This window comes from Camelus bactrianus, chromosome 16 (assembly GCF_048773025.1).
Source record: "Camelus bactrianus isolate YW-2024 breed Bactrian camel chromosome 16, ASM4877302v1, whole genome shotgun sequence".
NCBI lineage: Eukaryota > Metazoa > Chordata > Mammalia > Artiodactyla > Camelidae > Camelus > Camelus bactrianus.
Genome location: NC_133554.1, coordinates 16,629,175 through 16,646,350, shown reverse-complemented (window position 1 = coordinate 16,646,350; position 17,176 = coordinate 16,629,175). Strand labels below are relative to the sequence as shown.

The 17,176-nt window shown below is 54.7% G+C and overlaps 1 protein-coding gene across 2 annotated transcripts in view; it reads left to right on the top strand.

Annotated features, from left to right (window-relative positions):
• Nucleotides 1-15,991, top strand: part of AKAP1 (A-kinase anchoring protein 1) — a 30,489-nt gene extending 14,498 nt beyond the window's left edge. For both annotated transcript variants that reach the window (XM_074342755.1, XM_010951083.3), the window contains exons 2-11: nucleotides 2,365-4,012; nucleotides 6,521-6,654; nucleotides 8,224-8,350; nucleotides 8,874-9,001; nucleotides 10,829-11,006; nucleotides 12,110-12,260; nucleotides 12,663-12,730; nucleotides 14,116-14,189; nucleotides 14,404-14,466; nucleotides 14,877-15,991. In XM_074342755.1, the coding sequence (XP_074198856.1) occupies nucleotides 2,389-4,012; nucleotides 6,521-6,654; nucleotides 8,224-8,350; nucleotides 8,874-9,001; nucleotides 10,829-11,006; nucleotides 12,110-12,260; nucleotides 12,663-12,730; nucleotides 14,116-14,189; nucleotides 14,404-14,466; nucleotides 14,877-14,951 (2,622 nt within the window). In that variant the 5' untranslated portion in view covers nucleotides 2,365-2,388 and the 3' untranslated portion in view covers nucleotides 14,952-15,991. The remainder of the gene's footprint in view (nucleotides 1-2,364; nucleotides 4,013-6,520; nucleotides 6,655-8,223; nucleotides 8,351-8,873; nucleotides 9,002-10,828; nucleotides 11,007-12,109; nucleotides 12,261-12,662; nucleotides 12,731-14,115; nucleotides 14,190-14,403; nucleotides 14,467-14,876) is intronic.
• The last annotated feature ends 1,185 nt before the right edge of the window (nucleotides 15,992-17,176 follow it).

Below are 17,176 nucleotides of genomic sequence, written 5' to 3'. Positions count from 1 at the left end.
AGGTCAATGTAGAAACCTTCCCCTCTCCCACAGCTGAAAGGCTGGGCGTGGATCCTTCCCTGTTTTTCCATGGGGTTATGTGGACATAGACATCGTGGGCATAACACACCCATGGGGGTCTACAGTTAGTATTTTCTGTGTCACGGCAGTTTTTCCATGTCAGTACACGAGGTCAGCTTCCTTCTCCCAAACTGGGATGTCCATGGGTGACAATATATTTAACAGCAATTTTTCTGAATTTTGTTTCCAGTGATGCCCCAGTGAGGATTCTTATGTAGACTTCTGCCTGTGGTTTTTTGTTTTTGTTTTTGTTTTTGTTTTTGTTTTTGTTTTTGTTTTTTTTCCAGAAAAGAATCCAGGTGTGGGATTTTTGGGTCATAGGGGTATGGTCACAAAGTTTTGAGGGGAGTACAGGCTTCTCCTTTCCTTGGCCTATACAATGCCTCATCTGCAGGAACCTGTTAAAGTGGGTTCAAGATTTAACGTGGAGTAGAACCTGGGTTCAGCCCCTTGGCTGTGCGACCTAGGACGGTAACACATATTCCAAGCCAGGCGGCTGAGGATTGTGTGCTGCGTGGAAAAGCATCTAGGGAAGATCCGCTTTTGAATCAGAAGCTCTAAGGTAGCATCACCGAAGCTTTCTGCCTGGAGTCTTCCGAGCCCTGGCAGCGCTGCTTGGCTTTACTTTGTCTTTTCCAATCCCATTGCTTCATCTTCAATATTAGCGAGAAGGTTGGTTTACCTTTAAAAGCGGGGGAGTTTCTGCGGGTGACCCTTCCCCACACCTCCCTCCACCCCCTTATTTTGGGGCAGAACACTTTTCCTAGACTCTTTCACAAGCTGCCTTGTGCTTGTGAATCCTCTGGTGGTCTTTTTTTTTTTTTAAGTTATTAATTAATTAATTAATTTTTAATGGAGGTACTGGGGATTGAACCCAGGATCTCGTGCATGCTAAGCATGCCCTTTACCACTGAGCTATCCCGACCCCACCTCTGCTGGTCTTGTTAAATGGCAGCTTGTGGTTCAGTAGGTCTGGGGTGGGGCTGAGATACAGTATTTCTAGCTGGTTCTCAGGTGGTGCTCAGTGCTTCTCATCCATAGACTGCACTTTGAAAAGTAAATTCTCCAGGACTTTTTTTTTTGCGGTGGTTTCCAGGCTCACCTGAACATTAGAACCCCCTGAGGAACTGTATGCTCTGGTTTTTCCAGAGAACACTGATAGAAGTAAATTAAACTAGTAAGAGCTGTGAACGCTTTTGCATTTATCTCTGTAACAAAGCGCAGACCAAATTAAGAAGTAATTCACCATACCAGGGGAGGATTTTTGGTTTTAAGAAGACTGATAATTTTTGCAGACAGAACAAAATTTACTGCCATGGGAGGCACTGAATACAAGTGTGTATTCTAGAATAAGTTCGTCACATGCCGCCGTTGAGAAAGCTAAGCCTTACTATATCTCTCAACTTTGCAAGCACTTAATACATATCTCAGCTTATCTTATTCCAGCCATCCTTTATGAGGCGTGGCCCCATCTCTATGGTGACGAGAACTACATTTCCTCTTCGCTTTATGTATCTACTACTTTCTTCCAGGCCCTCATTTCTCCTTGCCTGGACATAACTTAGGTCTCCAGGTTCCTTTCTCTTGAGACACTGTTAGTCCCACTTCCAGAATAAGCTGGAAACACAGTTGAGTGTGTGGGCCTTGCAGAACTAAGCTGGTTCTCTGTTGTCTACAGGATAAAGTCCAGACTCTGCAGTGGGGTGCAGGAGCCTCATCGAGCCTATTAAGTGGCTTGATTCTCAAACATTACTCGTATCTCCGTGCCACTGTGTGGTCCCTCGCCTTGCAGCATCCCCATCCTTTTAAATATCTTATTCACCCTTTGTTCTGACTCTCTTGCTATGTAACTGCTTTTGATAGACTCCTGATTTAGGGGGCTGTATGCGAGGGACACGTACACATGGATTCCGAGGGTATTTAAAAATGCTCCAATGCTGCCTGAATAGATAAGTGTTCTGGGAGTTTAGAGAACTAAAACACTAAACATAACTAGTCCCTTGGGAGAACATAGGGAGAATCTGGCATCAAGAAGTGATGCAGGAAGGGCTTTGGGCTCAAGAGAAAGCTCAGCATGTTTCTAGGGAGGGTGCGTGGGTGAGGAGTAGACGGGCGGTGTCTTCCTGCCCTCCCCTCTCCGTGGATCACCTGGAGTCGTGGGTGTGAGCACAGAGAGAGACGTTCCTTCCAGAGGCAGGAAGGGGAGCAGAGGCTCTGCTGTAACCTGATGGTGGTCGTCCTTCCTGTACAGGATCCTCTTACCTGGCTCTCAGCATCCCTCTCTCTCTCTTCCTGTTCTCGCAGGTAGAATTCCTTCCAGCCTCCAGGATGGCTTTCCAGTTCCGTTCACTTTTCCCCTTGGCATTGCCTGGAATGCTGGCACTCCTCGGCTGGTGGTGGTTTTTCTCTCGTAAAAAAGAGCCTGTCAGCAGCCACAACAAACAGGTGGAGGCCAGCAGGGTGGAGCTGAGGGCTGACTCTGCCCCCGAGGAACCACCCCCCGTGGAGGACGCCTGTCCTGAAGTAGCATCCACGCCCCCCGGCGTCACGCAGCCTCCAGAAAAGGAGTCCACCGTGAGCAAGCGGGTGCATCCGGCCCGTCGGAGGTCAGAGTCCTCGGGCAGCCTTCCGAACACCATGGACACGCGATTTCGACCAGGAACACGCAAAGAGGACAGTGCAAGGGTGGAACTAGCCCTGACAGGCGACGAACCCACATCTCTTCCTCTCGAGTGTCCCCTGCCATCCCCGAAGGGCGTTCCGTTCCCCCACGAAGCAGTTGCAGTGTGTAAGCAAGAGGCAGGGCTGGGCAGGACAGCGGGCTGGGGGCGGCAGGGCCAGTCTGCAGCCCCTGTGGAGAAGCAGAGCCCTGGGGAGAAGGCCAGGGAGACGGGCGGGCCCGAAGGCACCGGAGATGCAGTTCTGGGAGAGAATGTGCTGGAAGAAGGAATGTTGTCCCAAGAGCAGGGCTCTGAGCTGCAGAGCAGCAGGGCACCCAGCCTGGCTCCCTCGGGAGGAGGGGGCGAGAAGGAGAGGAGCAGCCCGCCTGCGGTGGACGAGGACGCGGTAGGGAAGTTGTGGAGTAGCTTCGTGGAGTCGGCCCACACGGAGCTGGAGACGCCGACACCCCGGGTCAGAGGGGGCAGAGCCTGGGATGGAGACTTCACCCGGGAACTGGGCAAAGAGGAGACCTTGGACAGAAATGAGAAGATCGAGCAGGCTGCCTTCCAGATCATCTCCAAAGTGATCTTGGAGGCCACCGAAGAGGTGCTGGCCACCACGATGGGCAGGATTGCAGGTCGGATGTATCAGGCCTCGGCTGGTCAGCTCCAAGGGCAGAAGGAGGAGGGCTGTTCCCCAGCCAGCCAGGAAACTGCCCCGGGCCACGGTGCCGCTGAGGCCGCGGAGTCCACTGAGCCCGCAGAGTCCGCTGCGGCCACGGAGTCAGCTGCAGCCACGTCAGAGGCAGTCAGGGCCCCCGTGGAGGCTGCCCTTCCCTCTACAGACCCACCAGCAGAGGATCTGCCACCACCAAAGACCTACGTGAGCTGCCTGACCAGCCCTCTGTCCAGCCCCACCAAGGACAGGAAGCCAAAGAACTCCGCACACCCCGTCTCCCTGACACCCTGCCCTCCACCAGCCGCCCCCCTCGGGGAGTCATTGGGCGAGGCAGGCGACCTGGCAGGAGATGCTGCCTGTGTCACCTGCGTGTCCAACAACAGCCAGGGTGTCCCCTCAGTAGCCTCCTCTGGGCAGTGCTCAGATTCCGTCAGCACATCAGGGCTCGAAGACTCTTGTACAGAGGCCACCTCCAGCCCCAGGGACAAGGCCACCACCCCGCCGCTGCCAGAAAGTACTGTGCCCTTCAGCAACGGGGTACTGAAGGGGGAGCTGTCGGACTTGGGGACTGAGGACAGATGGACCATGGACGCGGAAGCAGATCATTCGGGAGGTAGGAGGGCCTGGGGTGTCCTTCAGAGGACAAGGGGTTCTCCCTTTTTTCGGTTGGGAGAGGCTGCAGTGATGGTGCTCCTCAATGCTGTGTCCCAGCCGGCCTACGGAAAGTTGGGGTACAGCGTAGAATGGTGGGTAACTGAGAAGTTAAGGTGCCTTGAACCTCAAAGCCTTGGGAGCTGTAACTTGGTTCAGCATCCAGGGACCCACCCCAGCCCTTACGGGTGAACCAGCTCAAAGTTGGGTTCATTGGTTAACCTAAGTGTGCCCTCCCTCTTTTAAACGCTAACTTTGTGATAGGTCTTTTTAAGTTTTTTCAAAAGGGAGAAGCCTCCTTAGCCTTAATTCCTTTGAGTACCAGGAGTGGGTGAGATTTTTTTTAATGGTTTTTTTCCTTTTAATCATGTGCTTGTTCCCATGTCTTCACCTGCTTTCCTTCTCCAGAAGCTCTTTCGGGGTAAGTGCCCAGAGACTGGCCGCAGCTTTGAGCCCCTGCGGGAGGCGCGCACCCTGGGGCGTGCTGCCGGCACCTAGTCCTTCGCAGAGAGCCTCAGCCATTTCCTTTCTGTGCAGCTGCAGTTCCACCCCCGGGAAAGAGGGGCACTTTGGTAACGAAGTGTCCGCTGGGTTTTTCCGAGCACTGACCCCAGCGTATACAGTTCAGAGCACTAACTGACAGGTCAGCAGCTCCTGACCCTGGTTTTGCAGCCTCCCTGGGGTATATTCATCTATCTCACGGCAGGAGGCCACCGATCCCCTCCGTGGGTCTCCAGCTCGCTTGTCCTGGAGCCTCAGCTCTGGGAAAGTTGGGACTCTTTCTTGGGAGTTTTACTTCTGTCAGCAGCATGTGGTGTGTACCACGCGCTGCTTTTTGTCACCTGTAAGATGTTTGTGGATTGTGACACCACTGTTTTGTATGTACCTCAAAAAGAAAAAAAAAAAAGATGCTGCCAATCATGAGTGTAGGCGGCCAGAGACCAGAGCAGGCACCCAACTTCAGGGATGTTAAAATGTTTTAAAAAATTTTTGTTTGAACATCTCAAAATGGGTTAAAAATCCAGTAAAAGGAGTTTCCCTCTGCCTCTTGCCCCTCAGCTTTGTCCTGCCAACTCCAGTTTGATGGTAGTAGCTACAAAGCTGTGCTTTTTCGGGCTGTAGAGGAGAAGGCTGGGACCAGCCGCAGTGGTGGGCGGCGTGGGGGGGACGGCAGGTGGGGGCCTGGTGGAGCTGGCCACCAAGCACTCAGCTGCACCAGGCGGCAGGCTTGAGTCCTCCACGCATTCTCACGGTAGTCCTGCCTTGTAAGTGAGGAAGTCAGAGCTTAGAGTGGCCCGGGGACCATCCTGTGGAGTAGAGCTGGCCTTGGAGTGCAGCCTGCTGGAGTCCTGGTGCGGGCTGAGCCACCTTTAGGGGTCACCGGGGTGGCAGGCCAGTCCTGTCCTGTCGGGCTGAGGCCGGGGGCTGTGGATGAGCCAAGCCCCACCAGCCTGCCTCTGGTTCTAGCCAGCTGGCTAAGCAGGCTTCTCTCAGAAGGAGTGGTTTCCCCTGGGCCCCTGGTGCTGGTGGGAGGTCACTCTTTCTCAGCTGGAAGTAATACCTGACTCCCGCATCCAGGCAGAACGTGGGCCGCTTGGCAGAGGACTATGTCCAGGGTTTGGAGAAACCATGTGGAAAATAACCTAATTAGTAGACTCTCAGGAGTGCTCTATTTCTGGCAACTGAGTCGTCCATATTTAAGCCAGAGCCACTTCTCTTAAGCTGGTCTGGGCCCCGTTTTCTGTGATGGTCCCCTTGGCACACCCCCGGGTGGGAGTGGAATGGCCCCCACTGGGGCCAGGGTCCTTTGTCCCAGCCTCTCCTCTTGGGGTGGAGCTTCCACTCGATCTTTGAGCAGAGGTTGAAGACCCACCATGAGCCCAGAAGAGTGTTCAGAGTTCACAAGTCGGGCCTGAGCAGAGGGAAGGGAGGGCCCTGTCGGGGACAGGGGCGAGGGAGGACTGGCTCTGCTTGGCTGAAGGCCACTGACTGTGAGCCCAGGCCTGGGGCCTTGGGGGCCAGGGGCCCTTGATCTGAGGGGCTGCAGAGCTGGGAGTGTGTGGACCAGCTATGGCCGGTTAGTCTCCCTGGAGGCCTGCACCTGATGCCGGCTGCTGAGACGGTGGGGACCTGCTGGCCCGCCCCTCCCCCGCCCCGTGGACTCCCCTTCCTGGGCCGGCGCCCGTTTCTTCCCAGGTCACCACTTGTCTCTGCTCCAGCAGCTGTGCTGGGCGCAGCTGCCAGTTAAGCAAGTGGGACTGTAAGTGACAGGCTAAAATTAGGTGTATCTACACCCCCAGTCCTCCTTTCATTGGGGCTGTTCTGAGCCTTCTAGACTGCAAGTTGACAGTCACCTGCCAAGCTTGAGGAGGGGGCTGGGGCGGGGGCCTCCCGGGAATGTGAGTCTGGAAGTTGAGTGTTATTAACTGCTCTGGGCCGGTGTCTGTGCGTGCTGCTTCCTCCCCTGCAGGTTCAGACGGGAACAGCATGGATTCGGTGGATGGCTGCTGTGGCCTCCGGAAGCCCGACGGTTTCCAGAATGCCCAGGCAGGCTCCAACCCCAAGAAGGTCGACCTCATCATCTGGGAGATTGAAGTGCCAAAGGTAAGGGCTGCAGGCTCTAAGTGCCCCCTGCCCAGGGTCATCGGCCTTGGAGGAAGGGGTCCAAGGGAGGGGCCGTGAACCAGGAGAACCCCCCGCTGTGAGCCAGAGGCTGAAGGGAAAGGAGCGTCCTACTTTGCTAAGGTCCAGAGAGCTTCCTGCAGAATGGAGTCCCTGCACCTGCCTTCAGGAGCATCCTCCTCAAACTCCCAGGCCTGCTTCCTCTTCAGGAGCCTTTCCTGTGGTGCTGGGGCTCAGATCTGTCTGGAGATGCCAGCAAAACCAGGCTGAGGGCAGGGGCTGGCTAGGAGTCCCCTCACTGTGCTCCGCTCAAGCTCTTCAGCACCAAGTGTGTTTTATAATTGAGCACAGTATAAATCCGTGTTTTGGAGGGCGTGAGACATAGCAATGTATGAAGAAAATAAAATCAGCTCTAATCCTACCCCTGGGAGTGACTGGGAAGACTTTTATTTCCTTCTCATCCTGCACCCTGTGGTTTTTAAACAAAATTGAGATTATGTTCCTCTAATTAATGCTTTTAAATATTTAACAGTTTAATTTTCCTGTGTTCTTTGAAAATGTAATTTTAACTGCTTTATTCATTGTGTGAATGTCAGTTCACTCATCCCCCGTTCCTGGGTGTATTAAGTGTCTAGCTTCTTGCTTTTCTAACTTACATCCTATTAGCTTGATCTTGATGTTTATCTCTGGGGCTCAGAAATAATTGGCCAACTGCATGCCCCCAGGGCTGTTAGCTCCCTGCCGAGGTGGAGGCTTGGCTTGGTGTGAACTCTGGGTCAGGCGGGCTGCTCTGACCTGGGGCGCTGGCACCCCCAGTTGTCTCTTCCCCCGGTGACCCTGACGGCAGTCCTGCCTTCTCCTTCAGAAGTTGCAAAGGGCAAATGCAGGAGGCTCTGGGTACAGAGGGACCCTGTCCCTAGTAGCTCTGCTGGGCGGGGTCACTGGGGACTGTTTCAAATCTGGTCTTGGGTTGTGGCTAAGTTTGGCTCCTTCTGTTCGCCTTGAGCTTTGGCCCTGCTGGACACCTGTGTTCTGGAGGCTCCAGCCTGCTGTCAGTTCGCAGCAGGAGCCCAAGGGTTCTTTCTTAGACCTTTATTTTCAAATTCAGCCCATTCATCTTTGGACCTTGGCACACTGGGAGAGGTGGAGGACTTGTAAATTGAAACTTGTGCTAGTGAAACATCTCATAGTATGGATCTGGGAGGAGAAGACACTGCCTTTACAGTGTCTGAATTTGGGTCCTACTGTTGGGAATGAAGTGGAAACTGGAGCCAGACTGCTTAGTTCAGCCACTCAGCAGCTGTGTGAGCTTGGGCAAATTACTTAGCCTCTCTGGGCTTGTTCCCTCAACTGTAAAATGGTGATAAACAGATGGTATTTGTTTCACACTCTGAGTAAGTGTAAGCGCTTAGAACAGTGCCTGGTGAGTGAGTGTTGATCTGTTAACAGTTAATCTGTTTGAGTCTGACCTGGTGTAAAACAAAGGCAGGTCTCAGGGAGGCAGGGAATCGGTTTCCTGTTAACCCTCTCACCTTCCTTTCTCTCTGGAAGCACCTAGTTGGTCGGCTGATTGGCAAGCAGGGACGGTACGTGAGTTTTCTGAAGCAGACATCTGGTGCCAAGATCTACATCTCCACCCTGCCTTACACCCAGAACGTCCAGATCTGCCACATAGAAGGTCAGTGGCAGCTGCTGCCCTGGGTTTAGTTTTCGTACCTGCGATGTAAGTGACTTGAAGCATTTGAGTCTCAGTTGCTCCCCTTTTGGGACTTAAGTCTCTGAAGCTTCCCACCCCAGGTGGAGAGAGTGGGTGAGTCTTCCCTTTCCCCTCATCTCCCCTTCTGGTGCTTGAAGGAGACTCGGGTCCCCCCAGACCTTGTGGCCAGGAAAGGTGTGGGCACTCGGTGGTGGGCCAGGGGTCCTGGGTTGATGGTGTGCGAGGGCCGGGCCTCCCCATCTGCTGGGCTCCTGTAGCTTTCAAAGTATAGTCACGTCAACAGGTCTCGTTTGAAAGGCCCCGGACTTCAGGCTTCTTCAGGTGCCTTTCATCCTAAGGCCGAGCTTGGCGTTTTGTTACCTTAAAGATGCACCTGTACTTGGGGAAGAGTCCCAGGTAGTGTGATGTGTGCATGAGTTTGGTTTTGCTGTTTGTCCTGCCCCCTGTGACTGTGCCCTGCTTTTACCCCACACCCCCCATTTAGGCTCTCAGCATCATGTAGACAAGGCGCTGAACTTGATCGGGAAGAAGTTCAAGGAACTGAACCTCACCAACATCTACGCTCCCCCGCTGCCTTCGCTGGCACTGCCTTCTCTTCCAATGACTTCCTGGGTGAGCATGCTCCTGGGGGCCAGGGCTGCTTGTGCGCCTTTCCCCCAGCCTGCCCTAGACAGGAACTCCCAAGACTGTGGGCCAGGAAGGCCAAGCACACAGGTGCCTGTGCCCTCACCTTTAGCCTCTGCTGGTCAGTTCTGCTGCTGGCTTGTGTCCTTGGAGCCGGGGTGCTGGAAGGAAGCCTTTGGGCTTTCTTGGAAGGACCACACTCCCATGGCTCTGCTGCCTGGGCAGCCTTTGTGTTTCCAAGGCATTTACCTAGAAAGGGTTATAGTCCATCCCCGCTGGGTGTGCGCAGACTGGCTAGGGACCCCTTAAAGCTGGTGCTGTGTCCAGGGTCACAGCCCAGCACCTCTGAGGCCTGCGTGGGCCCTCCGTTGTGGGCTTGGATGGGCTGTGCTGTGCCGTCGTTCCTTCCCTCTAGTTGAGCCAGGTCTCGTGGTGGCCCTGGTGAGGGATCCCCTTCCCCTTCCCTCTTCACTGGAGGTGCCCAGATCACAAAGGAGACGAAATCCCCCCACCTGCCCGCTGGGTGCTTGGCAGGAGGTGGAGCTGACATCTCGGGCCTGTGTGTGCTGGGGCTGCGGGGTCTCTTGCCCACATCCTGCTGTGTTGTGTGCCTCCAGCCCAGTTTGAGCCTCGTCTCACTGGGAGTGGAATTACGTGTGCGGTACTGAAGGCATTTCACACGTCAGGTGCATGTGCTGCTCCAAGGAGGTGGCCTTGTTTTGTTATGATGGTTGGCCCTTTGGTTCTGCATCTTCCTTCCTCCAGAGACCCTGTGCTTTGGGGGAAGTGGTGCATGTCCCCTCCCTTTCCTGTGGGTCTTTGGGAGTGGCCTGAACCCCAGTCAGTGCTCCACTTCTGAATTACACAGTTTCCCCCACGAGGCTGGGCCCCAGACCCACTCTTTATGTGTAGATAATTGGGTGATTGATGTGGCTTCCTCCCTTCCCGTGTGCTCTGTGCCGGGCGGCTGGCTGGGACTGGAGGCACCACTCGGCCTGCAGCACTAGGGGGCCTGGAGGGGGTGGGCCAGGACTCTCAGCCAGAGGCTCTTTTTGTGGCCACCTGGCCTGGAGTTGGAGTCAATATGCTACTGTGTCCAGAGCGTCTAGATGTTGCCTTAGTCCCAGAGAAACTAGTGTCTTCAGAACAGTTCTTTAGAGACCAATCTTGGCATCTTCTAGGGCCTTTAATGTGGGGCCTGGCACTGAGCAAACCTGCGTTCCAAATCCCAGAGTGGGAATGAGTTGGGAGGATGTCTGTGGAGCGTAGAGAAGAGCAAATGACTCAGACTGGGCTGACTGACAGTGGACCTGACCTGAGGCCGCTGCTGGCTGGTAGGAAGGCAGGGGAGAGAGACGCCGTCAAACCTTAGCTCCTGGGGTCAGCTGCAGGTCCGAAGGAGCTATCTACTTCTTATTCTTGTTCTCAGTGGCCACCTCATTCCTCTTTGCCTTTGCTGGTTCTTAACAGATTCTCCACAAGAGGTTGGGGAGGGAAGCTCTGCCCAGGCCAGTGGGAGGCGGGACCTACATCCAGAGCCATTCCTGGGAGCCTCCCTGCCCAGCCCTGAGTTGAGGCTGCCTCTAGCGGTTACTTGTGGTATTACAGGGCAAGGGCCATGCTGGTGCCAAGCACTTTCCACGGCTAAAATAGGTCTCCTTGAACCTCTGCCATCTGGGTGCCATGTCGCTTTGGGTTGTCGTGCCTTTTTCAAAGATGTGCCAGTTCAGAGACTTGCCCTGGGGCCTCTGGACTTATCCTAGACTCATCCCAGAAGGGTTGCTTCAATGGCTGCTGCCCCTCCCCTTCCTGCAGCTCATGCTCCCGGATGGCATCACTGTGGAGGTGATCGTGGTCAACCAGGTCAACGCCGGGCACCTGTTCGTGCAGCAGCACACGCACCCGACCTTCCATGCGCTGCGCAGCCTGGACCAGCAGATGTACCTCTGCTATTCTCAGCCAGGAATCCCCACCCTGCCCACCCCAGTGGAAAGTAAGTGCTGCTTGGGGGGTCGGGGGGCCTGGACTCTGGCCAGGCCCGGGGGAGAAGTTTTGGGGCTTCCCTGCTATTCTGCCCTTGGTCTTGACCAGGAGGAGGCTGTTCTGGGGCCCTTCACAGGAGCGGCATCCCTGAGTTCTTGCTGTTGGCATGGAGTGTGCTGGGCTGAGTCTTCTGGCCAGGCCTGCTGCTGGGTTGGGTCATCTCTAGTCGACAGATGAGAAAACTAAGACTCTGAAGTCAGTGACTTGCCCAGGTGGACCCTGCACGGGACCTGGATTGGGAACCCAGCTGCGCTCCGAGCCTAGAACCCAGCTGCACTCCGAGCCTGCCCTATGTCGCTGTTTATTTGTTGCCCTGGTTAGTAGGAATTGAATGTTGGAAGATCTCTCTTACCCGCACTGCCAGGGACTCCTAATCTGGAGCCCCCAGTGGGCTTCAAGTCATTAGGAAAACCCTTGAAATTTCTGTTGCATTTTTGTATGGTTTTTGTTTTGGAGGAAAAAGGATTTTGTCACATTCTTTGATGTTACTGGAGGCCAGGAGGTGACTGCACCAGGGGCTGCCTTTAAGGGTCAGGACACAGTGTGGCCAGCTGTGTCACAGGCCCCCACCCCTGCTGCCCCCAGGTGGGGTTGGTGACACTTGGGGCACTTGCTTTCTGGCCTGGCTGGCTTCCCCGGGCATTAGTGCTCTCTGTGCCTTCCTGAAGCAAAGGCCAGAAGAAGTGGGGTTTAGGCCTGGGCGGCCCTTCTGATCTGCCCTCAATCTGCGCTGTCATGGGCCAGAGCAGGTCCTAGCAACCAGCCGCTGAGAGCTGCTGCACTGGGAGGTTCTTAATGCTTTCTGGGACTTTCGGTTAAGAATGTAAGGCAAGTGCTGGTCCAGTCCCTGAATTTTGGAGTTTACTTGGTTTATTCCAATTCACCTGTGTCCACCTCTGCTGGAAACAGGTCTAGATGAATCCTTTTTGGTCTGGGCAGCGCACACGCGAGGCTGTCCAGGGCCTTCCCGGGGTCAGTCTTGGGCTCTGGGGAGCGCTTTCTGGTCCCCTGCCCAGGCCAGGTGTTTGCACATGCTGTCTTCCCGCCCTGCAGTAACAGTCATCTGCGCTGCCCCTGGCGTGGACGGTGCCTGGTGGCGAGCCCAAGTGGTGGCCTCCTACGAGGAGACCAATGAAGTCGAGATTCGCTACGTTGACTACGGGGGATACAAGAGAGTGAAGGTCGACGTGCTCCGGCAGATCCGGTGCGTGGAGGCAGGGGCTGTGATTTCTGCAGAGCCGGCTCGGTTCTGCACGGCCTGGAACGTGGGTTACTTCTTCCCTGCTGCTGCCTACTCTGTTTTAGCAGAGTATGATGTAGACAGACTCCACGCTTGTCTCAGCCAGACGGAGCCAGAAAGGCCTGTCTGGGGGGAGCATTCCCGCTGGTGTCCTTTGGCAAAAGGGAGGCAGGCTTCTCTTTGGGAGCTGGGTGGGAGAAGCACCCCTGAGGCCGGGCTGGTGCAGGGCCGGGCCTGCGTCCGGGCGCACCGGGAGCTGTGGCCCTCGGCGGCGGGGCTTCCTCCTGGGTGCCAGAAGGTGAGCGCCAGCCCAGAGCAAGCCAGCCTTGCAGTCCATGTTCAGCGTGTGCCTGTCTCGCCCTCCAGGTCTGACTTCGTGACCCTGCCGTTCCAGGGAGCAGAGGTCCTTCTTGACGGTGTGACGCCCCTGTCAGGTAACAGGAGGGGCCTCTGGCTTGGGGGGTGCAGGCCGTGGCGGAAAGTAGGTCTTTCTGAGACCCTGGCTCTCACCTGCAGGACGTAAGCAAACCCGGGTTGCTGCCACTCTGTTTCTGATTGAATAGGTCTGGGCTGAGGCCTAAGGACTTGCATTTGTAATAAGTTCTCTGGTGACGCCAGTGCCGCTGGTCTGTGGACCACCCTGTCAGGTCCGCTGCTCCAGACTTTACCCAGCCTCCGGCTTGGAAAGGCCTCCTACACAGCACCTCCCAGAACGCAGTCGAGGCCCAGAGTCCTCGCTCGCGGGCTGAGGGCGGGCCTTGCGGCCCCTGGCTCTGCTCAGCTGTGCTTGGGCCCCTGGGGCTCTGTGGGGACCACACCGACACTCACCTGGGTGGCGTCTCAGACTGTGATCCCATTGCTGGGGGGGCGGGGAGGGGACTGGCGTGTGACCCTGAGCAAGTTGCTTAGCCCCAGCCTCCCTGTTCCCATCTGGAAAATGGGCCAGCACCTGTCCTTCAGGGCGGCCGAGGCAGTCACAGTGGCCCAGGAACGGGCTGAGGATGGCGGTCAGCCAGCGGCTGTTTATGGCCAGTACTCAGGAGTGGTTGGAGGTTGCAGTCCTTCAGTCCATGCTCCTCCCGCCCCAGGTTCGCTCTCTGACCTTGTTCTTGTTCGACTGAAGCCCAGGGATGCTTCAGAAGCGCGTTAGTCCAGCCGGAGTCACACTGGCCAGAACCTGGACACGGGCTTCGTTCTGTTTTCCTTCACTGCCCGGGCCCGGCCTCCCTCCGCAGCCTGTCCAGGCCTGGCTAAAGTGTCTTTTGAAGGCCCTCCTTTGTAAGACGCTCCCGGACCTTAATTCTGCCTCTCCCATCCTTGCCACCTCTTGCCTTAGATGTGTCTTTGCACACGACTTGTGTAGTCTGACGAGGAGTGCCGCCCGCTTGGTCACTGCCCGAGTTGGGCTGCATGGCGTCCTGCTTGGATCTGAATTCCACCTTCACCACTCGGGGGGCTGGTTGACGTTTGGCCATCCACCTGTGTCCCCGTGTCCTCACCTGTAAAGTGAGGACAACACCTGCCATCTCATGGTGTTACTGACCCAGTGTGAGACCCCACACAACATGCTCAGCCCAGTTGGCCCCCAGATTGGTGGTGGTGGTGGTGGTATTTCCATTGAAGGCAGAGTTCCAGTGGCTGGCGTGCAGCAGGCACCTGAGTGTATCCACTTGGAGTCACAGGGAGGCCTCCCCACATAGAGCTCTTTAGTCCATGGCAGCGAGTGAAGTGTTCCACTTGGAAAACACCTGCAAGTTATGGGATTGATGAGAGTGTCTTGCCTCAGTGAGAGTCTTAAGTGCTGCTTTTCCTTCTAAAGATGATGACCACTTCTCACCTGAAGCGGATGCGGCGATGAGCGAGATGACAGGAAACACCGCGCTGCTGGCCCAGGTGTGCGGCGGCGGGGAGGGTGGCAGGCGGGGCGGGCCGATGAGCCTCCCCCCACCCACAGTGCCTCCCGGCCTCGCTTAACTATCTGGGCTTCTCAGGAACCGACCTTTAGCGCCTGCTTCCCTGTGGCTCACATCTGGGTTGGCCAGCGGTCTTTAAGGAGAGATGCGTGGGGTAGTTTGTAAACATGGTGGGCTGTTTTGTTTTTTCTCAGGTGACGAGTTACAGTCCAACTGGCCTTCCTCTGATTCAGCTATGGAGTGTGATTGGAGATGAGGTAAGTTCCGTTTTTTTCCTTCCAATGTCCGGAGAGGCTTTTGGTGGCCACAGTTGGGGGCGGTGATGCAAGTGTCATCCGGTGGGTAGAGGCCAGAGATGCTGCTAAACAGCGTACTGTGCACATGACAGTCCCCAGCACAGGCTGTCCTGGACCTTATCCATGTGGGTTTTCTCTTTCATCTCGTGGCACTAAAGCTTATATTCTGCAGCATATTGAAAAGCCTATCTGCATGCCAACAGATCCTGTAAGTAAATCCCCTGTTGGCCCAGAAAGCGAGCCATGCCCACACCCCATTACTCGTGGCACCGTCGCCCGCAGTGGTGGCCTGGGGCTGCAAGAGGGGGAGCCTGCACCGGCCTGGGACGCGGCCCCTGGTGCCAAGCTCTCAAGGGAACTTTCTCTCCTAGGTGGTGTTGATAAACAGGTCGCTGGTGGAGCGAGGACTCGCTCAGTGGGTGGACAGCTACTACTCAAGCCTCTGACCGTCCCCACGTCACTTCTGAAGTCTTTTTTGCACTGTTGAAGTTGGGCTTGGCACTCAAGGCAGGCTTTACATCAGAATTACAAACATTGTCCTCCCCCAGAAAGTCCTTTCTTTTCCATACTGTAGTCATGTCAGGATGTTTCATCTCCGAGACAAGGAAGGAACCATGGGTTCTTTTCAAAGCTATAGGATGCCGTGAAACAAGCCAGTTGCTTAACCTGGTTCCAGGCTGTTTAGAAGGAAAAAAAAAAATAGAAGAAAAATGTCAACATTAAGGTGTCCTGTTCCCCACCCCACCCCACCCCACCCTTCTTCCTGCTTCCTTCCTACTTCACCCAAACCCAAACCCAAACCACCGGAGCAGATGGGCCAAGGGATATGTGTGTCTTTTGCTTTGGAGAGTATTTCTTTTACTTTCAGAATCTTTCTTCAGGGAGCAAGACATGAACTGACTTAATTGGTATCGATCCCTTGTACAGCTTAAGAATGAATTTATGACGTTTAACCTTTTTTTGTAAACTCCATCTAGGTCTCCTGAAGGCAGACTTTTTAATGCAGATGTAAATACAAAGCAATCATACCTCTGGCCTCGGGCAGTGGGGGAGGGGAACTGTCATCTTGCCAAGCCTGGTTGTAATTTGTAACCATTTTCTATTTGTGCAAACTCTGTAAATATGTTTAAAGAATGTAATATTTTGTACAAGATACACTGGAGAACAAAGGGAACTCATGAATTTTCCATATCCCATGTCACCTTGAGCCGAAGTTACTCCTGCAGGGGACCGCTGCCTGGCCCAGCTCCTGGGCTGCGGGCTCCCGCGGCCTCCTGCGGACGGACAGGGTGACTGGACAGTATAGTTTATGATCCGGGGGTTTTTTTTTTCTGTACAAATTTGTTTAAAAAAAAAAAGCAGCTCATTGAATTACCTTGCAGTGGTGTGTGTTTGATTATTTTTTAGACTGAGTTCATTCAGCATTGTGCAATTTAAGTAACTTAAACTCATAAACTTACATAAATCTCGAATTGTATACACCATAGTTTGGAGTCCATTTTTTCCATGGTCAAAAGGTTGGGGTGTGAGGAAGGGGGGTTGTCAGTACGGTAGGCTGTTGGGTCCCACCTGCATTAGGAGACCCGGGGCTCTGAAGACCGTGTAGCCGGAAATTTCCTCCTGGCTTTTCCCTCTTAATGCCCCACAAGGCGGCAGCCACACCTCTGGCTTCCTCCAGTGAGTGTCCCCAGTAGCCAGGCCTGAGTTTAAAGCACTGGTTCCCCAAACTCCATGTGCATTCATCATAAATCTGCGGAGTTATTTACTGTACCATAGTGCTAAGAATGATATAAAAATTACATTTACATGTGAGAGCAGAGCTGTCTTGATTTGATGGCCCCTCTTAAAGGTAGGCTCAGGCCTCGGTGCCCCTTGGCTTACTTACCCCTGGGGGGTCTCTAGAGAGCTGAGGGAGCCCGAGGGTCCTCCACACCGAAGGCATCCTCCTACAGACCCGCAGCCACGCTCCCTGGCTGTGGGTACCAAGTGGTTGAAATAAAAGCCTTGGTTCCCCCCACCTGTAGGATCAGATACTGGTGGTAATGAAGTGGAAGGGGAAAGTCCCCTGCTGGTACAGAGCCTGGACCACAGCTGTCTCTCATGCAGTCTTAGCTGCCAACAGCCCTGAGTCCCAGCCGTAATTAGGTGTGACTTTGGCCAAGTAGAGACATACTCAGGGCCAAAGCTTTTTTCCGTACAGCTTTCATAACTGGAACAGGAAAGGATGCGTGGGAGCCCTCATGCTAGTTTGGGGAGAGCCCACAAAGCCTGGTGTACAGGTTTGGCCTCTGTCTTTAGGAGCCGGGGAGGGGTTTTGATGGAACCACATAATTCTGGGGCAGGGAGGAAGGTGGGGGGTGGGGTGCACAAGCAGAGGCCAAAGCCAGGGTGGTCCAGCCTAGAAAGGCTTCCTCTGGGCTCTTGGGGTGATAAGTGATGGGGTCAGAATCCTTGGATAAAGCCCCCAGGATTGGGGGAGGGGAGGCCATGGGGATGAGTATACGCGCTGCCCTTTGTGTCAGGTCTTAGGCCTCCAGGGTTTGGGATGTTGGAAGGAAAGTGAGTTGGAAGTGGTGGGGGACGTGTACTCTGAATAAACAGATTGCTGTGGACCTTGGACTAATTTCCAGAATTCTGAAAAAGTTGATTTTTGACCATTTTGCTGGTAATC